The sequence below is a fragment of the Solanum verrucosum genome, unplaced genomic scaffold (genome assembly GCF_900185275.1).
Source record: "Solanum verrucosum unplaced genomic scaffold, falcon-dt-bn FXZP01000015.1, whole genome shotgun sequence".
In the NCBI taxonomy this organism is placed as follows: Eukaryota; Viridiplantae; Streptophyta; class Magnoliopsida; order Solanales; family Solanaceae; genus Solanum; species Solanum verrucosum.
In genome coordinates, this window is record NW_026020070.1 from 1,647,944 (window position 1) to 1,667,865 (window position 19,922).

Below are 19,922 nucleotides of genomic sequence, written 5' to 3' on the forward strand. Positions count from 1 at the left end.
GAATTTGTTGGACACAAACTCTCCTCTTCTATATGTGAGAAGAACAGTGATAGTGCAACTACTTTGGTTCTCTACCAAAGTTTTAAACATCTGAAACTTTTCAAAAGTTTCTGACTTGTTTTCCAGAAAATACACCAAACTCATGCGACTATAATCGTCATTAAACAACAAGAAATAACGACTTCCACCTAAGGACTTAGTTTGCATAGGACCACATAAGTAGGCATGTATTAATTCTAAAGAAAACATTTCCTGGTTTGTTTCCCATAAATGCACCATTCACATAAATCAAGAAAACTATTTTCTGCTAGTCCAAGAACCATACCTTTATCACCTAGAAATTTAAGGCCGTTTATGTTGAGATGACCGTACCTCAAATGCCACAACTTTGAGTTATCCTTTGCACTTGCAGCAAGGAAAAAAATTTCCATGCAAGGGAAATTTTTTCCATATCAGAAACATCCAGCAGAAACACCTTATTTGGCGTCATAGTGATATGAATCTTCTCGCCAGACTTCTTACTTGTAATGACACAAGCATCATCATCAAACCAAAAAGAATATCCATTGTTCATTAGTTGCCCAACACTTAACAAATTATATCCTAAATCTGGTACAAATTGAACATATCTATCATGTTTACTTTGTCTTGATTAGTGTCAATGCTCACCATGCCTTTTCCTTCAACTAGTAACTCTTTTGTATTTCCAAGATGCACCATTTTAATTAGCTTCTCGTCAAGCACATGGAACAAAGATTTGACACCTGTCATATGATTTGAACAACCACTGTCTACAAACCAATAATCACTTGGCTTATAGTCTGTATCAATGCAAGCCATAAAAAGATAATCTCTTCCTTGTTTTTTGTAGCTGCAAAATTTATTTTCTGATCTTTATACCAACTGTAACGCTGACAGTGATGACATTGAATGCCATTTTTTGTTTTACCTTACTCATTGGACTTCCTTTGTCCATCATTCCTTCCTCTGCCCCTTCTATAACCATGACCTCGACCACCGCAAAATCCTCGTCTTCCTCGACCTGGGCCATTATTTTCTCCATATTTGGTGGCTGAATCTTCAACTTGGAATGCCTTATCTTCATTCTTTTCTGTGGATTGTTTAATTCTCGTCTCATGAGCTTGAAGAGATCCCATGAGTTCATCAAAGGAAAAGACGGATAGATCCTTGGATTCTTCTATCGCAACAACTACGTGATCAAATTTTGGAGTTAGGCTTCGCAATACATTTTCCACAATGATCTGATCATTTACCTTTTCTCCGAAGGATTGCATTTGACTGACAATTGTCGTTGCTCTTGACGAAAAACAAGCAATGGATTCTCCACTTTTCATCATCAAGGTTACAAAATTATGCTGAAGTGATTGCAGTCTCACCACAATAACTTTTGAATCGCCTTGAAACTCTTTCTTGTGAATCGTCCAGGCTTGTTTGGATGTGGTTACTGTTGCTATCCGTGAAAAAACACTATCATGAACATCCTGTTGAATAAATACCAACGCTTTAGCAATTTTTGCCTTGTTGCCTCGCAACTTGTTTTCTTCGTTGGGATCTACAAATCCACATTCTACCAGGTCCCAAAGATCTTGAGATTTGAGTATACTTTTCATACGGATACTCCAGAATTCGTAGCTTTCTCCCTTGAAGACAGGAATGAGTGGTTGTGCCACACTCAATGCACTATTGCTACTTGCCATGGCTCTGATGCCAAATTTGTTGGTGAAAGAGTACAGAGAAATCTAGAAATAATAAAAGAAAGAAGGAAAACTCCAACTACTTTTGTCTTCTGGTTAATTGGAAGTACGTAAATAACAAAATATGACCACATGATATATAGGCTAAGAAATAAACATCTAATCCAAAAATATTGGTCTTGTAACCCACTATGACACTTAATTAGCAACACTAATAAAACTTGAGTAAATATAGGAAACTACTTAACAAAGACCAAAAGACTAGTTCTACTAAATTATCCATGTCCAATTCAGTCAATCGTTTTCAATCACTCTTTAACAATATATATCTTTAAGGAAATACATTAACCCTTTCTGTAGGCATGATCTGGGTTTTAGGGTAGAATAGCCTTCAAGAATCTAAGTGAAATTGAACTCCTCTTGTAAAATCCCATAATTTTTTTATGTCTAAGTAAAGTATTTGAGAAGGAGCATTTTAGACAAGACAAAGTTAATTGTCCTATCAAATTGTTAGCTCCATTTAGATTGTTGGAATGTTATGTGAACTAAATGATCATTTTTAAAAAGGACTATCAGACTAACCCTAAAAACTAATCATCACTCGAGAAATCACTTTCTTTTTCCTAAATTTAATGCTCAATGATTAATAAAACAATCTCTTCCAGATTCTCTATATATGGATGTTTGTGATGATAAGAATATTTATATATAATAAGTTTGGCTATAACTATATAACCTTACCATTCACCTCATTCATAAGGGAATTTTTTTAAAGGGATTAATATCCGAAGAGAAATGATTGAGGGGAGAATCTTAGATAAGATGAAATTAGGGATTTGTCAATATTGGCTTCATGCAGATTGTGTAATGGACCATGAAATAATTAAATGATAATTACAAAATAAAAATGTTAGACTAAACCTAAAAAATAACTATCACTCGGAAAATTGCCTCATTTTCTAGCTTTCGTAAAATTAACTAGATAATAAATTTCAGAGCAATATTTTCTTCCAGATTCTTCATGAATGTGTATTTATCAAAATAATACATTATTCTTTTGGTAGAGTGAAAAGTAATAATAACAAGAACAATATAATCAATAAAATTGCATTAGGTGGGGTCTGAATAGGGTAGAATGTATGCAGACTTATCACTATCTTGTAGAGGTAGAGAGGCTATTTTCGAAAGACCTTCAGCTCAAGTACATTAAACCCAAGTGAAAGAAGGAAAAAATAATGAAAAACAAATATAGCAATCGATAAGAAAAGTAGTGTATAGTTGGTACCTCTATTAGTGTTGAGGGATTGTGTTGGTATATTGGGTGATGTGGATGGGCGACGCCGATAAACATGAGTAATGGGTGGTCAACTATTTAAGGAGAGAGGACAAGTAGAGCGGGCAGGGAGTTGGCTTTGAAATAAGAAGGGAGGTGGTAGGCTATTAACAACAGATGATTGTTGATGTATAGCAGGAGAAGTAGTTGGAAGATTACCTGGTCTGTCAATGATGAAGTGATCAGACTATGGGGTGGTCCTTTGTGCGGAACAAAGTGAGCATAAATCGTGGCGTGTGTCTCGCACCAACGTAATGGTGGGGGGCAACAACTGGAGAGCTGGAGGAGTATCATTTGAAGTATTGTCCATATCAGTATTAGTAGGATTGAAAGTATGTTCCCAAGTCAAATATGTAAAGTTCTGTTGTACGGTAAAAAACGTATTATCAAATGGAAAGATATCCTCTACAAATTTTACATCTCGTGAGAGGAAAACATTAGAGCTTTTGGGGTCAAAACACTGATGGTAATGATGAGTGACAGGAAAATCGAGATAGACACAAGGTCTGGAATACGACTCTAATTTGTTTTGGGCATATGGTTGTAGCCATTGATAGCATAAACAACCAAATATACGAAGTGATTCATAATTTGGAAGTTTATTGAAAAGAATTTCAAAAGGGAACTTGTGATTAAGAGTGGTGGTTGGGAGTCGATTTATGAGAAAGGCAACATGATGGCAGGCAAAGGTCCAAAAGTTTGAAGGTAGACTTGCTTGATGAAGCAGTGCTTTGGTAGTCTCGACAAGGTGTCGATGACGTCTTTCAGCTAATGTGACCCTTTGAGGAGTATGAGGGGGAGAGACAAGGTGTTGTATGCCATTGGAATTAAGGCATGGTTCTAGGACTTGATATTCTCCGCCTCCATCAGTGTAAAGTGTGAGTATTTTGTGACCAAAATGTTTTTCAAACACATGATGTAAACTTTGAAATATTTGTTGAACTTCATGTTTTTTTTCATTGTGTACAATCAAATGTATTTGGTGTAGTGATCAACAAATAAACAATAATATCTTGTTTTTGTCAATAAAGAGAACCGGGGAGGGTCCCCACAAATCACTCTAGATGATTTCTAATGGAAAATTACTGGACAATGTGGTTGAATAAAAGTTAAATTTGTGTACTTTATTGCAACAACAAGAATTACACGCAGTGATCTTATCTTTGGAAGAATATGAAAGATGAGAATTATTTAAAATAGAAAATAAAATGCGAGAATGGGGGTGGCCCAATCTAAGATGCCACAGATATAATCAAGGTCCAGCAGAGGCGATGTTGATATTTGGTCGAGACAGGGATGACCATTCGTATAGTCCAGCTTTACTCGGCCAGCAGAGAAGAAGAGTTCTCGTAGTTAGATCCTTCACAAGAAAGGTAAAAGGAAAAAATTAAATTGAGGTTAGATTGTCTTTGCAAAACTAATTAACAGAAATAAGCTTGCGTTTGATGGCAAGAGCATACAAAATATTAGAGAGTTTGAAAGTAGTATTCGATACATTTAAATGAGTATTACCAGTTTGCGTGATTGGAATCACATTACCATTAGCCAAGGTCACTTCCTCGGCCCCTTTGAAGTCCTGAACATTGTTGAGGTAGTTGGTGTCGGCTGCAATATGGTGAGATGCACCCGAGTCGACAATCCAAGGTTCATTTGGCATCGTGTGCGCAACAAAATTTGCTTTTGCTTCAAAGTGGTTATGGGACCAGGAGCGGCAAACATTTGTTGTATACCCAAATTTGTCACAAAGTTCACAACGAATTTGTGAGGATTGGTGTAGAAAGTTATGCCCTTGAGAGTAATCGTTTGAATGCTGGAAAGTGGCACTTTGATTATGTTGTTTGTTTTGGGTACGCCCATTGTTATTGGTGGGTTGGCGGTGATGGTTGCGTTGGGCCGATGAAGTATTTGTGACACGCTGAGCAACAGATGTTGTGACCTGGGTGGCAGTCCTCTTGAGGTCCTCATGTTTGAGGAACATTTCATGATCAAGAAGCTTATCGAAAAGTTCAGCGTAGCTAATGGGAGAGTCACGTGCCCGTATCGCAGCTGAAATCTCACGAAATTTAGGACCGAGTCCACTCAATATTTTCACCACTAGTTCTTCATTATTGATAGGTGAACCTGCTGTGGTGAGTCCATCAGAGAGAGAACGAATCTCTCGCATATATTCAACAATTGATTTGGTGTCTTCGCTTACCCGACTGAGATGGTGACGGAGGCTGAAGATGTGGGTTTGTGATTTGTTCGCAAAGGAGGTGTGAAGTAGATTCCACACAGTTTTAGAGTTGGCCGCAGATGGTACAGTGGATAAGATAGTGGCATCAACATAGGCCATGAGAGCATTTTGGATGAGTTTGTCTTCACGAAACCAATCTTTGTACTCACGGTTGGTTATCACAAGGCCATCAGTGGTGACTGTTTCGGGAGGGGACAACTTAGTCTCGTCAAGATGACCATAGAGGTCATGGCCATGAAGCAGCATGGAAATCTGTGCCTTCCAAATGGTGAAGTTATGGTTGCCACACAGCTTGATGGGCAACTGAGATGACACTCAATAATTAAGACTTATGTCACCGTCATTTTATTTTGACACTATAATTCAAAGCCCATACTCTCCATCCCTATCACTTTTTATCTTTTTCAAAACTGATTTTCAACTTCAAAATTATATTGCCTAGACGTTTCTATTTCTTCATCCTTACCATTCAGCAAATAGACATAATCGTATCTAACGCAATTGTCAATAAAAGTTATGAGATACTTTTTCCCACCACGAGATGATGTTGACTTCATATCACAAATGTCAGTGTAAATCAACTCAAGGGGTTAAAATTCCTTTCAACAAATTTATAAGAATGCTTAGCATACTTAGATTCAACACAAACTTGACATTTTTATTTATTGCACTCAAAGTTAGACAAAACTTCTAAGTTGATTAGTTTTCCTTGCAAGGTTTTGTAATTGACATGTCCCAAGTGTTCATGTCACAAACAATTTGACTCAAGCAAGTAAGAACAAATATTATTTATCATTCTAATAAAGAATTTATAATGTTAACAATTATGCATAGGTAAAGAATCTAGAAGAAAAGATTGCTCCTAAATTTATCATAAAGTTAATTTAAGAAAGCTAATTATAAAAGGGGGTGATTTCTAGAGTGGTAGATAATTTTTTGATTAGTTTAAAAATCCAAGAATAATAAATAAAAAAACTTTACCTAAAAAAAATCAGAAACACCCTAGAAAAGTAACAATTAAATAGCACACAGATATAACACCCCAGAAAAAGTGACAATTAAATAGCGCGCACACACACACACATATATACATAGGAATCAAATGAGCAAAAACATAAGTGAAAAAATCATAGACAAAAACAATACACAAAGTCAGCATGCACATTAGCAACTTAAACAAAGGAAGTTATTCTGAAGTCAGCATAGTAGAGCATCTTAAAACTTGTTTTTTTCTCCTTCTAGAAAGACTACATAGTTCCCCATAAATTCAAGGTTTGATTAGCTATTAAGCCAAAAAGTGTTTTCAATAAGGAGATCATTTGTCTCTAAGTCGCGTTCTTTCTCTTCGACAATTATCATTCATCTAGATGACTTTAAAAATCTGTCTACTTCTATTATACAAGAGCAAGTTCCTTTTACCCATGGCAATTGATAATATTACAATTTCAGTGAGCTATCAACTCAAAATCTTCTTTTCTTCAATCTGAACCCATCAAATTCATCTGCATGCCTCAGTCTAAGATTACCACCTTCTTGCTCTTTGACATTTCTCATTTTCCTAGGTCCTCCTTGCCTCTCGTCATACTTACTTCTTTCGCTACTGTGATGCTCAGGACATCTACCAGTGTGTATCGGCCCATCAAAGTACCCAACACCATCAGCCCTCTCATGATGATCTGAAATCTCAAATCTCGGCCTATTGGTTCTAGTAAATACCTGATCAGGTGGACTTCTTCTGCTAGAAAGAGATCTCGAATTCCCATATTCCTATACACCATCCACATCCCTTATATTATTCAGAGGGTAAGCAGTATAAGATGGAGGGTCACACCTTTGAGGGGGTATTGTTTCTTCAGTAAAAGAAGTTCGTGAATAAGACCTCATTCTATCTTCTCTATACATAGACAGAGACCTGCGTTGAGATAAATCTTGACAACCATCCAATCCTTCTGTCAATCTTCTAGGAGGAAGGGACCAAGTACGGGATCTAACAGGAGATTTCGACCACATTCAAGGGAAACTGTTTCTCTACATCTCACTAAACTCTGTATCACCCTGAGCAAAATGACTATCAGGTCCATTGTACATAGACTACTGGTGACTATAAACAGGACTACTAATATCAGCTAGAAAGTCTCTATTAAACTTCTCACTATGCCAAACACCAACATACGCAAAACCATCTTCACCAGTGCATTTTCTTGGGCTGGTATTCCTAGGAGCTCTTCGAAGAATTTGAGTGCCCATCATGGCAACATCTTCTCTTCCACTAGGGACTGTCGACATGCAGGTGGATGCTGTGATGAAGGCAAGTCATCATTTAATGGCTTCCTTCTCCTATTAGTACCAAAGGCAGCACCATCATAGTCAATACGTTTATTTGCAGAGTCCCAAGCAGGAGTTGTATGTTTATGTCTAAAGGGATAATCAACTACACCTCCATATCTTTCAAAATCACCCCCAGAATACCGGGCCTGGCCCCATCCCCAGCCCCTATCTCTTCCATGCATGATGTTCCCCCTTCACCTACCAAATGAATGGTCCTGAAACCTATCTCAAGCAAATTTGGGACCATAACCATAAATTTCATCTCTGGAAAAAGCACAGTAATAAAAAGTCAAGAGTTAAGCAGCATTATAAAAAAAAATTACAAATCAAACAACAATAAAAAAAATCACCTCTTCCTTTGTAGATGGAATTTCTCCTTTTCCATATAAGAATACCTCTTTCTTCCATTCTTGAAGGCAGTGAACTACCCGTTGTAGGTTTGAAGACAGCGAAATTATGAAGAATTTCTTTAGCTTTGTCATCACAGGCTTTCATAAAGTCATCATGAGACTCATGAGTATGAAGTGGCATACTGCAACCTTTTTCTTCATCAGTGAAGCAAAGAGAATAATGAACATATTTACTTGAAGATTCATTATTTTTTCCTGAATCCATCCCCTCAGCCATTGGGTCTTCTACAATTGACTACACCAATGGTTCTCGGATCTCACCGTCTTCATATATGTCATCCTCTCTGGCACATCCCACATTATTAGTGTCAACACGTCCCGCAAAAGCATCAGAAGCATAACATTCTTCCTCTGTACTTATATTTTCCCTATCATTTCTCGACCCCTCACCACTTGTAACCAAATCATCATCAGAAGCCTCCCATAAATCCATGGGAATATTCAGATCCCAATTAAATCTATTAGTGCATGCAGTATCATCAGCATCATTGTTATTCAAAGACGGAGAAAGCAATGAAGGATTTACTGTTCCACACAACAGACAACTTTGCATAGTATTTGAATCAACCAAAGAAGAAACATAAAGTTTCTTTGGGCCTAATGACAGTTCAATGTGCCCTAATGAATCGGCAGGAAGTTCAAGTTTATGTGGCATTCCCCTTGTTTGGAATCAACATCCTTCTTGACAGAAACTTTTGTCGTACCTACAACTTCTTGGCCAGCTAATTTTTCAGCCAATGATGGTTTCACTAGATCGTCAACATTTCTTGAAGGATGGATAATTACATGAGGATAGAGCAAAGAGTACCTCTTCTTATAAGGAAGAATAGTGTTACTATACTGCCGGGCAACAACTCCAGGCTGCAAATACATGATGAAATAGAGTAATATTAAAAAACAAAGCAAATATTACATAGTTAAAATAATTTTCAACAGTAAATAAGAGATCAGATTGAGACCTCTTCGTTCCCTGAAACTGGCATGATTTTTGAATCAACATTTCTTGAAAGATGGATAGGTGCATGTGGATAGAGCACAGAGTACCTCTTCCTATAAGGAAGAAGAGACGAAGAGTTACTAGACTGCCGAACAACAACTCCAGGCTGCAAATACATGATGAAATAGAGTAATATTACAGAACTAAGCAAGTATTACATAGTTAGACCAATTTTCAATAGCAAATAAGAAATCAGATTGAGACCTCTTCGTTCCTAGAAACTGGCATGATTCTAGAATCAGCTAAAGCTAAAGCTTTTCTTTCCATCTCGAGACGATATCAATCAAGCACAACCAAGCCGTAGAACACAACTCAAACACAAGATCACACTTCTCTAGTAGCACCCTGCAACCAGATATGGGAAAATATCAAATATAATACGACAGAAGAGAAACAGAACATTCATACTCGCAAAAAAAACATAAAAGAAGTAAAACAAATATTGTATCTAACAATGCAGTACAATACAATGGCTAATGAGTAATAACCTCAAACTAATTTACTACTAACAACTAACAGGTATCAAACCTCAAAACACTTGATCTAAATTACTGGAAAATTAGATAAAATCATTAGAATTCTTCAAAATAGATAGAAATATCCTAACATTACAAGTAAATTCAACTAGGTTCGGATTGAGGCATAGTTGATTGTTTGATTGAACATATATAGATCCTATATTAGGTAACAACAAAATCAATATTTATCACTCATCAAATCATATATCAGGTAAAAATCCAAAAATTCAAGAACAAAAAATAAAACTTCACTTGAAACAAAACATCAAAAACAACCCAAATATAAAGGAACAATTAAATGGCGCGCACACACACGCACATATATATACGAATCAAATGAGAACCTTTTCTCTATTCTTGAACAACAAAAAGAGTATTGAATGAGCAAAAAAAGAGTGAAAAAAACACAGACTAAAAAGGGGAGAAAAGAGTTTACTTGCTGAACTTTGTTTGATATTTCCTTTTAGTATAATGTCAAATAAACTCAACTAGGTTCGGATTGCGTCGAGGTTCGGATTGATGCATAGTTGATTTATTGATTGAACATATATAGATCCTATATCCGATAACAACAAAACTAATATTTATCACTCCTTAGATCCTATATCAGTTAAAAATCCAAAAATAAAAAATTAAACTTTACCTGGAAAAAAAACACCCAAAAAAAAGGAACAATGAAATAGCGCACACACCCAAAATAAATAAATAAATAAATATATATATATATATATATATATATATATATATATATATAGGATACACATGAGAACAGTTTTCTCAGTTCTTAGACAACAAAAAGGGGAGAAGAGACTTTACTTGCTGAATTTTGTTTGTTGTTTCCTTTTAGTGTAATGTCAGATAATTCTTCTTATCATATATAAACATCCTAGTTAGGGTTTGTAGAGAATCTTAAAGATATTCTTACCAAATTTATCAATGAACATTAATTAATTATCCAGATAAGTCTTTTCTAGCAAATATTAATTTTTTCTTCTGCTTATATAAGAAATGAATCTTTTATATTTTGTTCAACTAACAATCAAAAAGCAAGTTATGTAGCAAATATTTGAAGGAAATATGATTGAACCTCTAGGTAATTGGTTAATAAAGACAAATCAGCAATATGTTTTAGTAAAAATGTGAGAGAGGAAGAGAAGGTTGAGATATCGTTGTTGCTTGGACAACGATATATAAAAGACATGGCCATGTATTTGTGTTTACCGGCTTTTGTGGGACGTTTCAACAAAAGATGCTAGAGTTTATAAAGGAGAGAGTCAAGACAAAAATAAAAGGATGGAAGGCTAAATTTTTCAAGTATTGCGGGAAAAAAAATTGTGCTTAAGTATGTACTAGTAGTGATCCCTATGTATGCTTTGTCTTGTTTCCAACTCTTTGCTGGTCAGTATACGGAATTTACATCCCTCTTTTCAAATTACCGGTGGGGACAAATAAAGGAGAAAAGAAAGATGCATTTTGAGATCTTGGTAAGAAACAATAAAGTTTAAAGAGTATTTTCAAAGCTAGAAACTTAAAAGCAGTAAAGAAATAGAACTTGCAACAAATTAGAAATAAAATACAAAATATTTTTCTCAAAGAAGAAAATTGGGCCCACTGAATGCATAGTATGTCCTTAAGGAAATTATTCCTCTCAAGTACCCGAGGTTAATGAAATATATCCTCCCAAGATAGAATGATCTTACTCACCGGTGAATCGGTACCTAAAACTACGATGTTCGCGAATCACTCAACGGTAGTAAAATACACTTAAAATACTATATTTAGAAGAAGTCTAGAAATTCGTTGTTGAAAAATAAGAGAAAACCCCTCTATTTATAGACAACAAAGGGTAGTGTGAATGCTTCTTGTGTCTTATCATAAAGGTCACCACTCTATGGAAAACTCGCAACTTTTCAAAAAACTCACATCTCTTCAGAAAAGTCACAACACTTCGTAAAAGTCACAGTTTTTCACAAAAGTCACAACTCTTCGAAAAAGTCACAACTCTTCATAAAAGTCATAACTCTTCATTTTCCATTCACACCTTTTGAAACCCAAAAATTATTAACACATGAAAAATACAAGAGTTAAATACGATTTTTGAAGCTGAAGATGTCGATGCTATATTGTCTATCCTGATTTTGTATTACAGGTTATAATGATTGGTTAATATGGAACCATACAACAACAGAAAACTATGAAGTTAAATCAGGTTACTTACTACTTTGGACCTAAAGATATAAAACATATGTTATTCAAATGTCCTCGGTCTCAACATTTTCGGTCTTGAATGCATTTTCATCAAAAAAAGAGTATTCATGATGTATAGGTACACGAAGATATAACCTCTTCTTAATAGGAAGAAGAGACGAAGAGTTACTAGATTGTCAGGCAAGAACTTCAGGCTGCAAATACATGATGAAATAGAGTAATATTTAAAAACAAAGCAAGTATTACATAGTTATACCTATTTTCAACCGCAAATAAGAAATCAAACCGAGACCTCTTCATTCCCGGCACCTAGCATGATTCCAGATTCAGCTAAAGCTAATGTTTTATTTTACATCTCGAAGGGATATCAATCAATTCATAGGAACACAACTGAAAACACTAGTCAATAGATCACACTCCTCTAGCTAGTAGCACCCTCCAACCAAATAAGCTGGAAAAAAAATGAAAAACTACACAAATTGGATCTATTAGGTGAAGTATTTACCCAAATTAGACCCAATATATTTAAGAACTATTGCTGATACCATTGGAGTGTATAAATATATATATATATATATATATATTGATGGTATCTTTACACTCTGATAGTATCAAGCAGTAATTGAACAATTTTTTCACTTGAACTCTGAAACATTGCTTCTTCATCCTTCATGCATATTTATTCTGATGGTATCAAGGAGAGACTGACTAGTTTCACTTAAAAAGAGTTACTAGACTATCGGGCAAGAACTTCAGGCTGCAAATACATGATGAAATAGAGTAATATTTAAAAACAAAGCAAGTATTACACAGTTATACCTATTTTCAACTGCAAATAAGAAATCAAACCGAGACCTCTTCATTCCCGGAAACTAGCATGATTCTAGATTCAACTAATGCTAAAGTTTTATTTTACATCTCGAAGCGATATCAATCAATTCATAGGAACACAACTGAAACACAAGTCAATAGATCACACTCCTCTAGCTAGTAGCACCTTCCAACCAAATAAGCTTGAAAAAAATGAGAAACTACACAAATTGGATCTATTAGGTTAAGTATTTACCCAAATTGGACCCAATATATTTAAGAATCGCTGTTGATACCATCGGAGTGTGTACATGTATAGATATATATATATATATATATTGATGGTATCTTTACACTCTGATAGTATAAAGTAGTAATTGAACAGTTTTTCACTGAAACTCTGAAACATTGCTTCTTCCTCCTTAATGCATATATATTCTAATGGTATCAAGGAGAGACTAACTAGTTTCACTGAAGCACTACTTCTTCCTCTTTGATATCATAAAAGTATATATATATATATATACACACTTTGATGGCATCATGCAATAAACGTGAATTAATAGTTAAAAATAGAGGTATAGAAGTAAAAGGGTAGCTGCTTGTAAACAATTTATCTTTTTGGGTACAAGTATTCTTTTCCCAAAAAAAGGAACAATTAAATAGCACACACTATTTTGTTGTTGTTAGTGTTCTTTCTTGTACACTTTACACTTCTTTTCTTATCGATTGCTATGTTTTTTTCATTGTTTTCTCCTTCTTTCACTTAGATTTAATGCACTTGAGCCGAAGGTCTTTCGGAAATAGCATGTATACCTCTACTCCACAAGACAGTGACAAGTTGTGTACAGTCTACCTTCTTCAGACCCCACTAGTGAAATTTCACTGATTATGTTGTTCTTATTGTTGTTAGTCATTCTAACAAAAGAAGAATGTATAATGTTAATAAATATACATACGTAATGAATTTGGAAGAAAAGAATGCTCCCAAATTTATGTCTAGTTGATTTTACGAAAGCTAGAAAATGAGGCAATTTCTTGAATGATGTTATTTTTTAGGAACTAGTCGAACATTTTTATTTTGCAATGGTCGTTTAATTAGTTCATGGTCCATTACACAATGTGCATAAAGCCAATAATGACAAATTCTTAATTTCACTTCTCTAAGATGCTCTCCTCAAATGTTCCCCTTCATATATTAATGACGTGAAAGGTAAGGATATAGACAAACTTACTATACATAAATTCGTATCATCACAAACATCCATATATAGAAAATCTGGCAGAGATTATTTTCTAAGTTATCATCAAGCATTAATTTTACGAATAAAAAATGAATTCTCAAGTGATAATTAGTTTTTAGGGTTAGTCTGATAGTCCTTTTTAGCAATGATCATTTAGCTCAGGGTACATTCCAACAATCTGTATGGAGCTAACAATTGGATAGGACACGTTAACTTTGTCTTGTCTAAAATGCTCCTCCTCAAATACTTTATGTAGACAGAAATTTTTTATGGGATTTCACAAGACGAGTTCAATTTCACTTAGGATTCTTGAAGGCTACTCTACCCCAAATCCTAGATCATGCCTACAAAAAGGGTAAATGTATTTCATTAAAGAGGCATCTCGAATATTCACATAGAGATAAAGAGGTGAACGAACTATTCTTGACAACCAAATACTTCAAGAAGATCCACAAAATATTTTTTACGTGTATATCAAATAAATCCCACGTGATTCAAATCATCTTATATTTGAGGAATATGCTACTAATAGCCCTCGAACTACGGAGAAAATCCAGAGAGAAGAATCAACTAAGAAACAAATTTGTACCCACATTGCTTATGAGAAAAATTATGTTTCTTCGTATTTAATTTATGATTTCAATTTATTTTGTAGCACTTCAAAATTTGTTGCAAACAAATTGACACATTTCGTGGGACGAAATCTATCCATCATCCCTTATCTCACAAATCAGCTCTGCAAATCTGAAGACATAAAATCTCAAAGATGGAATGTTCAGTTTTTATGGGTACTTCAAGTCTTGTCATTGAGTTTCATCGAGTCTACACTCACTACAAGAAAATGGATTTTTAACTACCAAATTTTAATGAAAGAATATAATTTTGGTTGTTAAAAGTATATTTATAACGTCAAAAAAAAATTCCAATCATTAAAAGACAATTTTAATGTAATATTAGTAAAGGAACAATATCCGCACCTCAAGAAAATTTATACCCAAACGTTAATAATAAAATAATTGCACATAGTTTTACTTTCACCTTGTATTTTTCACAAAAGACTTATTACTCCCCTCTATTACCTCACCCCTTACTGTTGGTCTCCCATTACCCCCACCCCTATTGCTGGTGTCCCATTACCCCTACGTCCCTTCCGTAAGAAAACATATCGAAGAAAATCAATTTTTCTGCAGACACAAAGCACACGCAATCCCACTCCCCCACCCCTCCGAAAATATGCGTCCAGCAGAACATGTCTTCCATCTCCGCTACTAGAAATAGAGATACCTAAGGGAATGAATAACCCAAATCCTTAATCAGAGTAACTCTTAATTTCCAATGCAGAACTGATTTGTTGGAGAAGAATCAGCAACACAAACCACAATAATGGTGGTAAGGTTCCTAAAATTTATGTTTTTTTGCAAAAATTAAGCTATAGCTCTCTATTGAAGGTCTTTATAAATTAAATCAATGTCTATTTTTTCTAATTGCAGAAGTCACCTTTTTCTTTTTACTTCAAATTTCACCTAAGTTTTGTTGGTCTTTGCTGAAATTTCACTTGAGTTTTGCTGGTCTTTGCTGCGTGTGATTGTAACTTGACATATTCTTGAATTTTCCTTCCTTTCAAGGTAAGTTTAGGTTGTTTTGACCATGAATTGTTATGTGGATATTCTGATTTTGACTATTTTTGAGTTTATGTAGTATGATTCATAAGTTTTTTCAGTAGGTTATTGGTGCACATGCTCTTAAATTATTTATATATACTAGTCATTGCAGGCATATGTTTGTGGGTATTGATGTGTGTACTGTTGGTAGCCTCGATTGCCAATCAAAAGAAGTCGCAATAATGAAATTATTAAATAAATTTGTTAGTCTCATAATTTCTAGGACAAAATTTCCATTATAATTTTTGATGTAGAGATAAGGTTTTCTTATTCATGTTTTAACTGAACCCTTTAATTAGGTCAACATGTTCCTTAATGCAGAATTCAAGTAGTTTTACGTTGGATCATAATGATTCAACTCCCTTTGATATTTTGAAACAAAACATGTTTGTTTTACTAGGATGTTCAACAACATCTGCTGTGTTTGATCCAGAGTAGTACTTGTGTGATAGCGGTTCGGTTCAAATGTATGCAGGGGAATGTATTCTTGTAAAGGGGTGACTGGGACTGGGTTATAAGAAAATAATCCAATTTTAACAGGTTGTGTTTATGATCCACCAGTTCCTGTTGGTTCATGTTATGGTTTGAACTTGCCTTGGCTTCAGCGTTCTTCGTATTCAACGATATATAGTTTTGGAGGTGATGAAGGAGATCCTATGAAATGGGAGTTTGGTATTTCTTTGTTGTATAATGATTTATATTATGTTGATGAATCTTGCAAGAATTGTTAGGATAGTGGTGGATCTTGTGGTTTATCTGGTGTAGATGAGTCTTTTGCTTGCATTTGTAGGAATGGTGTCCTAGAAATGTATTCAGCCATTTCTTTTTTAAGCAATAAATAACTCATGTTATGATAGGAGTGATAGCAGCATCTTGATATTGCTATATCAGAACCTCCTTGTTTATACCTTTACTAGTCTAAAAAGGCTAACATCATTATTATCATATCATTAACTTGAATTCCCCTTCCCTTTCTGGCCAGCATCTTCACTCTCTCTATTTTCCTTCATTTTATAACTTATTTAGTGTAGTTGTTGCCTTGCCCTTACAAATAGTTTTAGTTGGTGAATAAGACAAATCTCTCGGTATTCATAAATTAGTCTCCACTAGCATCTCCATTAAATACAATTCTCCTTGATCCAATTGTTGACTTTGGCTTTTTATGTTATTGAAAGCGAGTGTTTCATTGTTTAAAGCGAGCAGCAAAGTGAAGCGAAGCTCTATTGCTTTTTTGCAGTGAAGCGAAGCTATGGTAAAAATAGCAAGTGCTTTAGTCTAGAAGCGGGGAAGCGATTTCTCGCTTTTCTATTTAACTGAGGTTGACAATAACTAGGGCTTTTTTTATTTCGTAAAAATATTTCGTGCCTTCTTTCCAAACATTTCCCTCTATTTCACTTCTCATGCTGTAACACTCTTTCAAGTGACTGCAAGTTAAGTTTCTCATCTCTTCTTCTTCTTCTTTTTTTCTCTTCTTATTTTATCTATTTCTCTGGCTAAAGTTATTTTTTCAACTGCGTCTGCAATTTTCCCACTTTTGTTTTTTCCTGTGTATCAATATAATCTTCTCTGTTTTTTTTCTCAGTTTTGCAATTGTTTTCTCTGCTTTGTATTGCTTTCTCTGTTATGCTCTGTTTTTGTCCATATTCTGCAATTTTTCCTTTGTTCTATAATTTTTTTTGTTGTTCCGCTCTATTCTTACTAGTCAGTTTTTTTTTAGGTAAATTATATTTACTTTTTAATTTTAGAATTGAAATATTTGCTAAATATGTTATTTCTATTGAGTTCTTGGTTATTTATCTATGCATATTTGATATTTTTTATTTTTGTACTAAATAGCGCTTTAGTTGAAAAAAGTGTGTGCTTCGCTACATGCTTCTCGCTTTGGTGAAGCGAGCCCTTGTCGCCTTTTTTGGCTTCTCGCTCTCCAAAACACTGCTTTTCCAGCATTGTCATTTCCTAAGAAATAACTATTGGCCTGGGTGACAAATTCTGGCGGTCCATGGCTCGGGCTGGGTCGACTTTTCAAAATTTAATAGTATGTGGTACTATATGCATGATCTCTTCTGTTTCTGTTCAAAATGTATAGCCTGCTAATGATTAAAAAATCAATATCTCTGTTTAATATAATTTTAGATGTGGGAAAAATATTGTATATTAATCTATCAAATATCAAATAGCACTAAATCAAAACGTATGTTTAAAGAGGTTATTCATGTGGAGTTTTGACCGTGAATACATGTTCTTTCCCTATGTATCATCTACTTTGACAATCCAGTGACTGCCTCTCTCTATCATTCTTCCATGTTAGTACCAGAGAATTCATCTAACAAATTTAACCCATGTTATTTCCCAATCATTAAGTAGCCTCCAAAAAGTGATATTCCACCCTTGTGATGAGCATATTTCTTGTCTGCCACACTTAGGGTTAACACATCCTTTTTTTTCTTCATGTATTTTTTCTTTCATTGAAAATGGATGAACTCTTTGAAATTGGCAATATATATTATTGGAAAGACTATTCTGAAATTATGTCTATATGATTTCAAGTTGCTTGTTGATTTTTTATAGGCTCTTTGTGGCATTTCATATTTTCTTTTCTCTTAAGTGTATCTCATGTTCACATATTTCTTTCTTGGTTGTCGTAGGTTGTGATTCCAAATCTGTTGGTGGTGGTGCTTGTTATTGTTGTTTAATGTGTCTCCAAAACCATTCTTTTAATGGCTCTGTTGATTTCTTTTGCAAGGTACATTTTTTTTCTTTTTCTTAACATTTCTTCTTTACTGATGTGTTTTTGAAGATATTCCAAGTTTTGTCTCAATTTTTGTGGCCATTTGTTTTGCTAAGTTTTTTAATCTAGTTTTATTGGCCAATTTTTAAGAGGTATTGTTGGTTGCGATCTTTTACTGTGTTTCATCAATTTTTGAATAATAGTATGATCATCATAAAATGTTGAACTATCACACACTATCAAAACATTGATGTGTTCAATAGGTAATAAAAAAGTGCACAAGTGTAACAAAATTTAAATGCTACAAACAAAAAAATATAAAATATTTCACTTTTTTTCTTAATTCTTTACATACTCTTCTAGTAATATAATCATATTAGATTGTAGGACTTCTCTAACCTTTGTTTATAGTTTTATAAATTTGTTGTGAACCTGCTTTGTATATTCAGTTCATAACCATAAACGTAGAAACTATTTGGTCTTTTACTGTTGATGTTTAGAATATACCTGAAAAAAAAATTATTTTGAAATATTTGGTCTTTTACTATTAAATGTTGGATTTTCTTGAATTGCTAGAGTCTTTTGTCATGTAATTTGGACTATTCCAATTTTTGTAACCTTTTTATCACCATCTTGTGAAATATTTATGTGTGTATCTTGTTTAAGTGTACATTAAGTGTTTGTTTCTTGATTTTTTGTTGTAATACATATATAACTATATACATCTATTGTGTATGAATCTATAACTCTAAAAGTAAATATATAATTAGTACTACTTTGTTGTTACACTAATGTATTATTATATCTAATTTACATGCATGAAGATAATGGCGCCTAATAAACAATGGATGGAACTCATTAAAGATAGACTTGTTGTTGCTTATATAGATGGGGTGGAGACTTTCTTGGATTATTCTTTTACAAAATTAGGAGAACCGCAGTTGATACGTTGTCCATGTATTAAATGTGGTAATGCAACTTCTAGAACACGTGTTGTAGTTAGGCCACATTTAATAGTACATGGGATAATACCAAGTTATACTCTTTGGTATCACCATGGGAAGATGTCAGGTGAAGAACAATCAAATTTTGAAAATATAGATGATAATGACATTGAAGAGGATGATGCTAAGGATGAAATAGATGGTTTGCTGAGAGATTTGTACCCTGATTTTAATGGAGATAATATGAATAATAGTGGTGATCATTTGTTGGAGGAGGAACCAAATGATGAAGCAAAAAGATTTTATAGGCTATTGAAAGATCTTGATCTACCATTATATATATGAAAGTGCAAAAGTTTCTAAGCTTTCTACTTTAGTTAAATTGCTTCACCTTAAAAGTATTGGTCATTGGAGTAATGAGTCATTTATGATGTTGTTGAAGTTTTTGAAAGATGATTTATTGTTGGATGGAACAAACTTGCCGGATTCATATTATGAGGCAAAGAAGGTAATTTGAGATCATGGGCTTTCTTATAAGAAGATTGATGCATGCAGGAATGATTGTATGTTATATTGGAAGGATGATAATTGTCTTCAATCTTGCAAAGTTTGTGGTGTATCTAGATGGAAGGATGGTAAACATAGTGGGGAAACAAAATTGAAAAAAGGAAAAAATATACCATGTAAGATTTTACGTTATTTTCCTCTAAATCCAAGGCTTCATAAGATTATTTATGTGCTCAAAGACATCTCCTTTGATGTCCTGGCATCATGACAAAAGAGTTGATGA

At 34.2% G+C, this 19,922-nt stretch overlaps 1 protein-coding gene and 2 pseudogenes across 1 annotated transcript; 1 reads left to right on the forward strand and 2 right to left on the reverse strand.

Moving 5' to 3' along the window:
* Positions 1 to 603: 603 nt before the first annotated feature.
* Positions 604 to 1,718, reverse strand: LOC125823869 (uncharacterized). Its single transcript, XM_049503236.1, has 2 exons — positions 955 to 1,718; positions 604 to 871 (listed from the first exon to the last, which is right to left on the reverse strand). Exons 1-2 carry the CDS (start codon positions 1,716 to 1,718, stop codon positions 604 to 606), a joined length of 1,032 nt encoding a protein of 343 aa, XP_049359193.1.
* A 5,027-nt stretch (positions 1,719 to 6,745) lies between these two features.
* On the reverse strand, positions 6,746 to 9,286 carry LOC125823870 (uncharacterized; annotated as a pseudogene).
* A 5,896-nt stretch (positions 9,287 to 15,182) lies between these two features.
* On the forward strand, positions 15,183 to 16,302 carry LOC125823871 (uncharacterized; annotated as a pseudogene).
* The last annotated feature ends 3,620 nt before the right edge of the window (positions 16,303 to 19,922 follow it).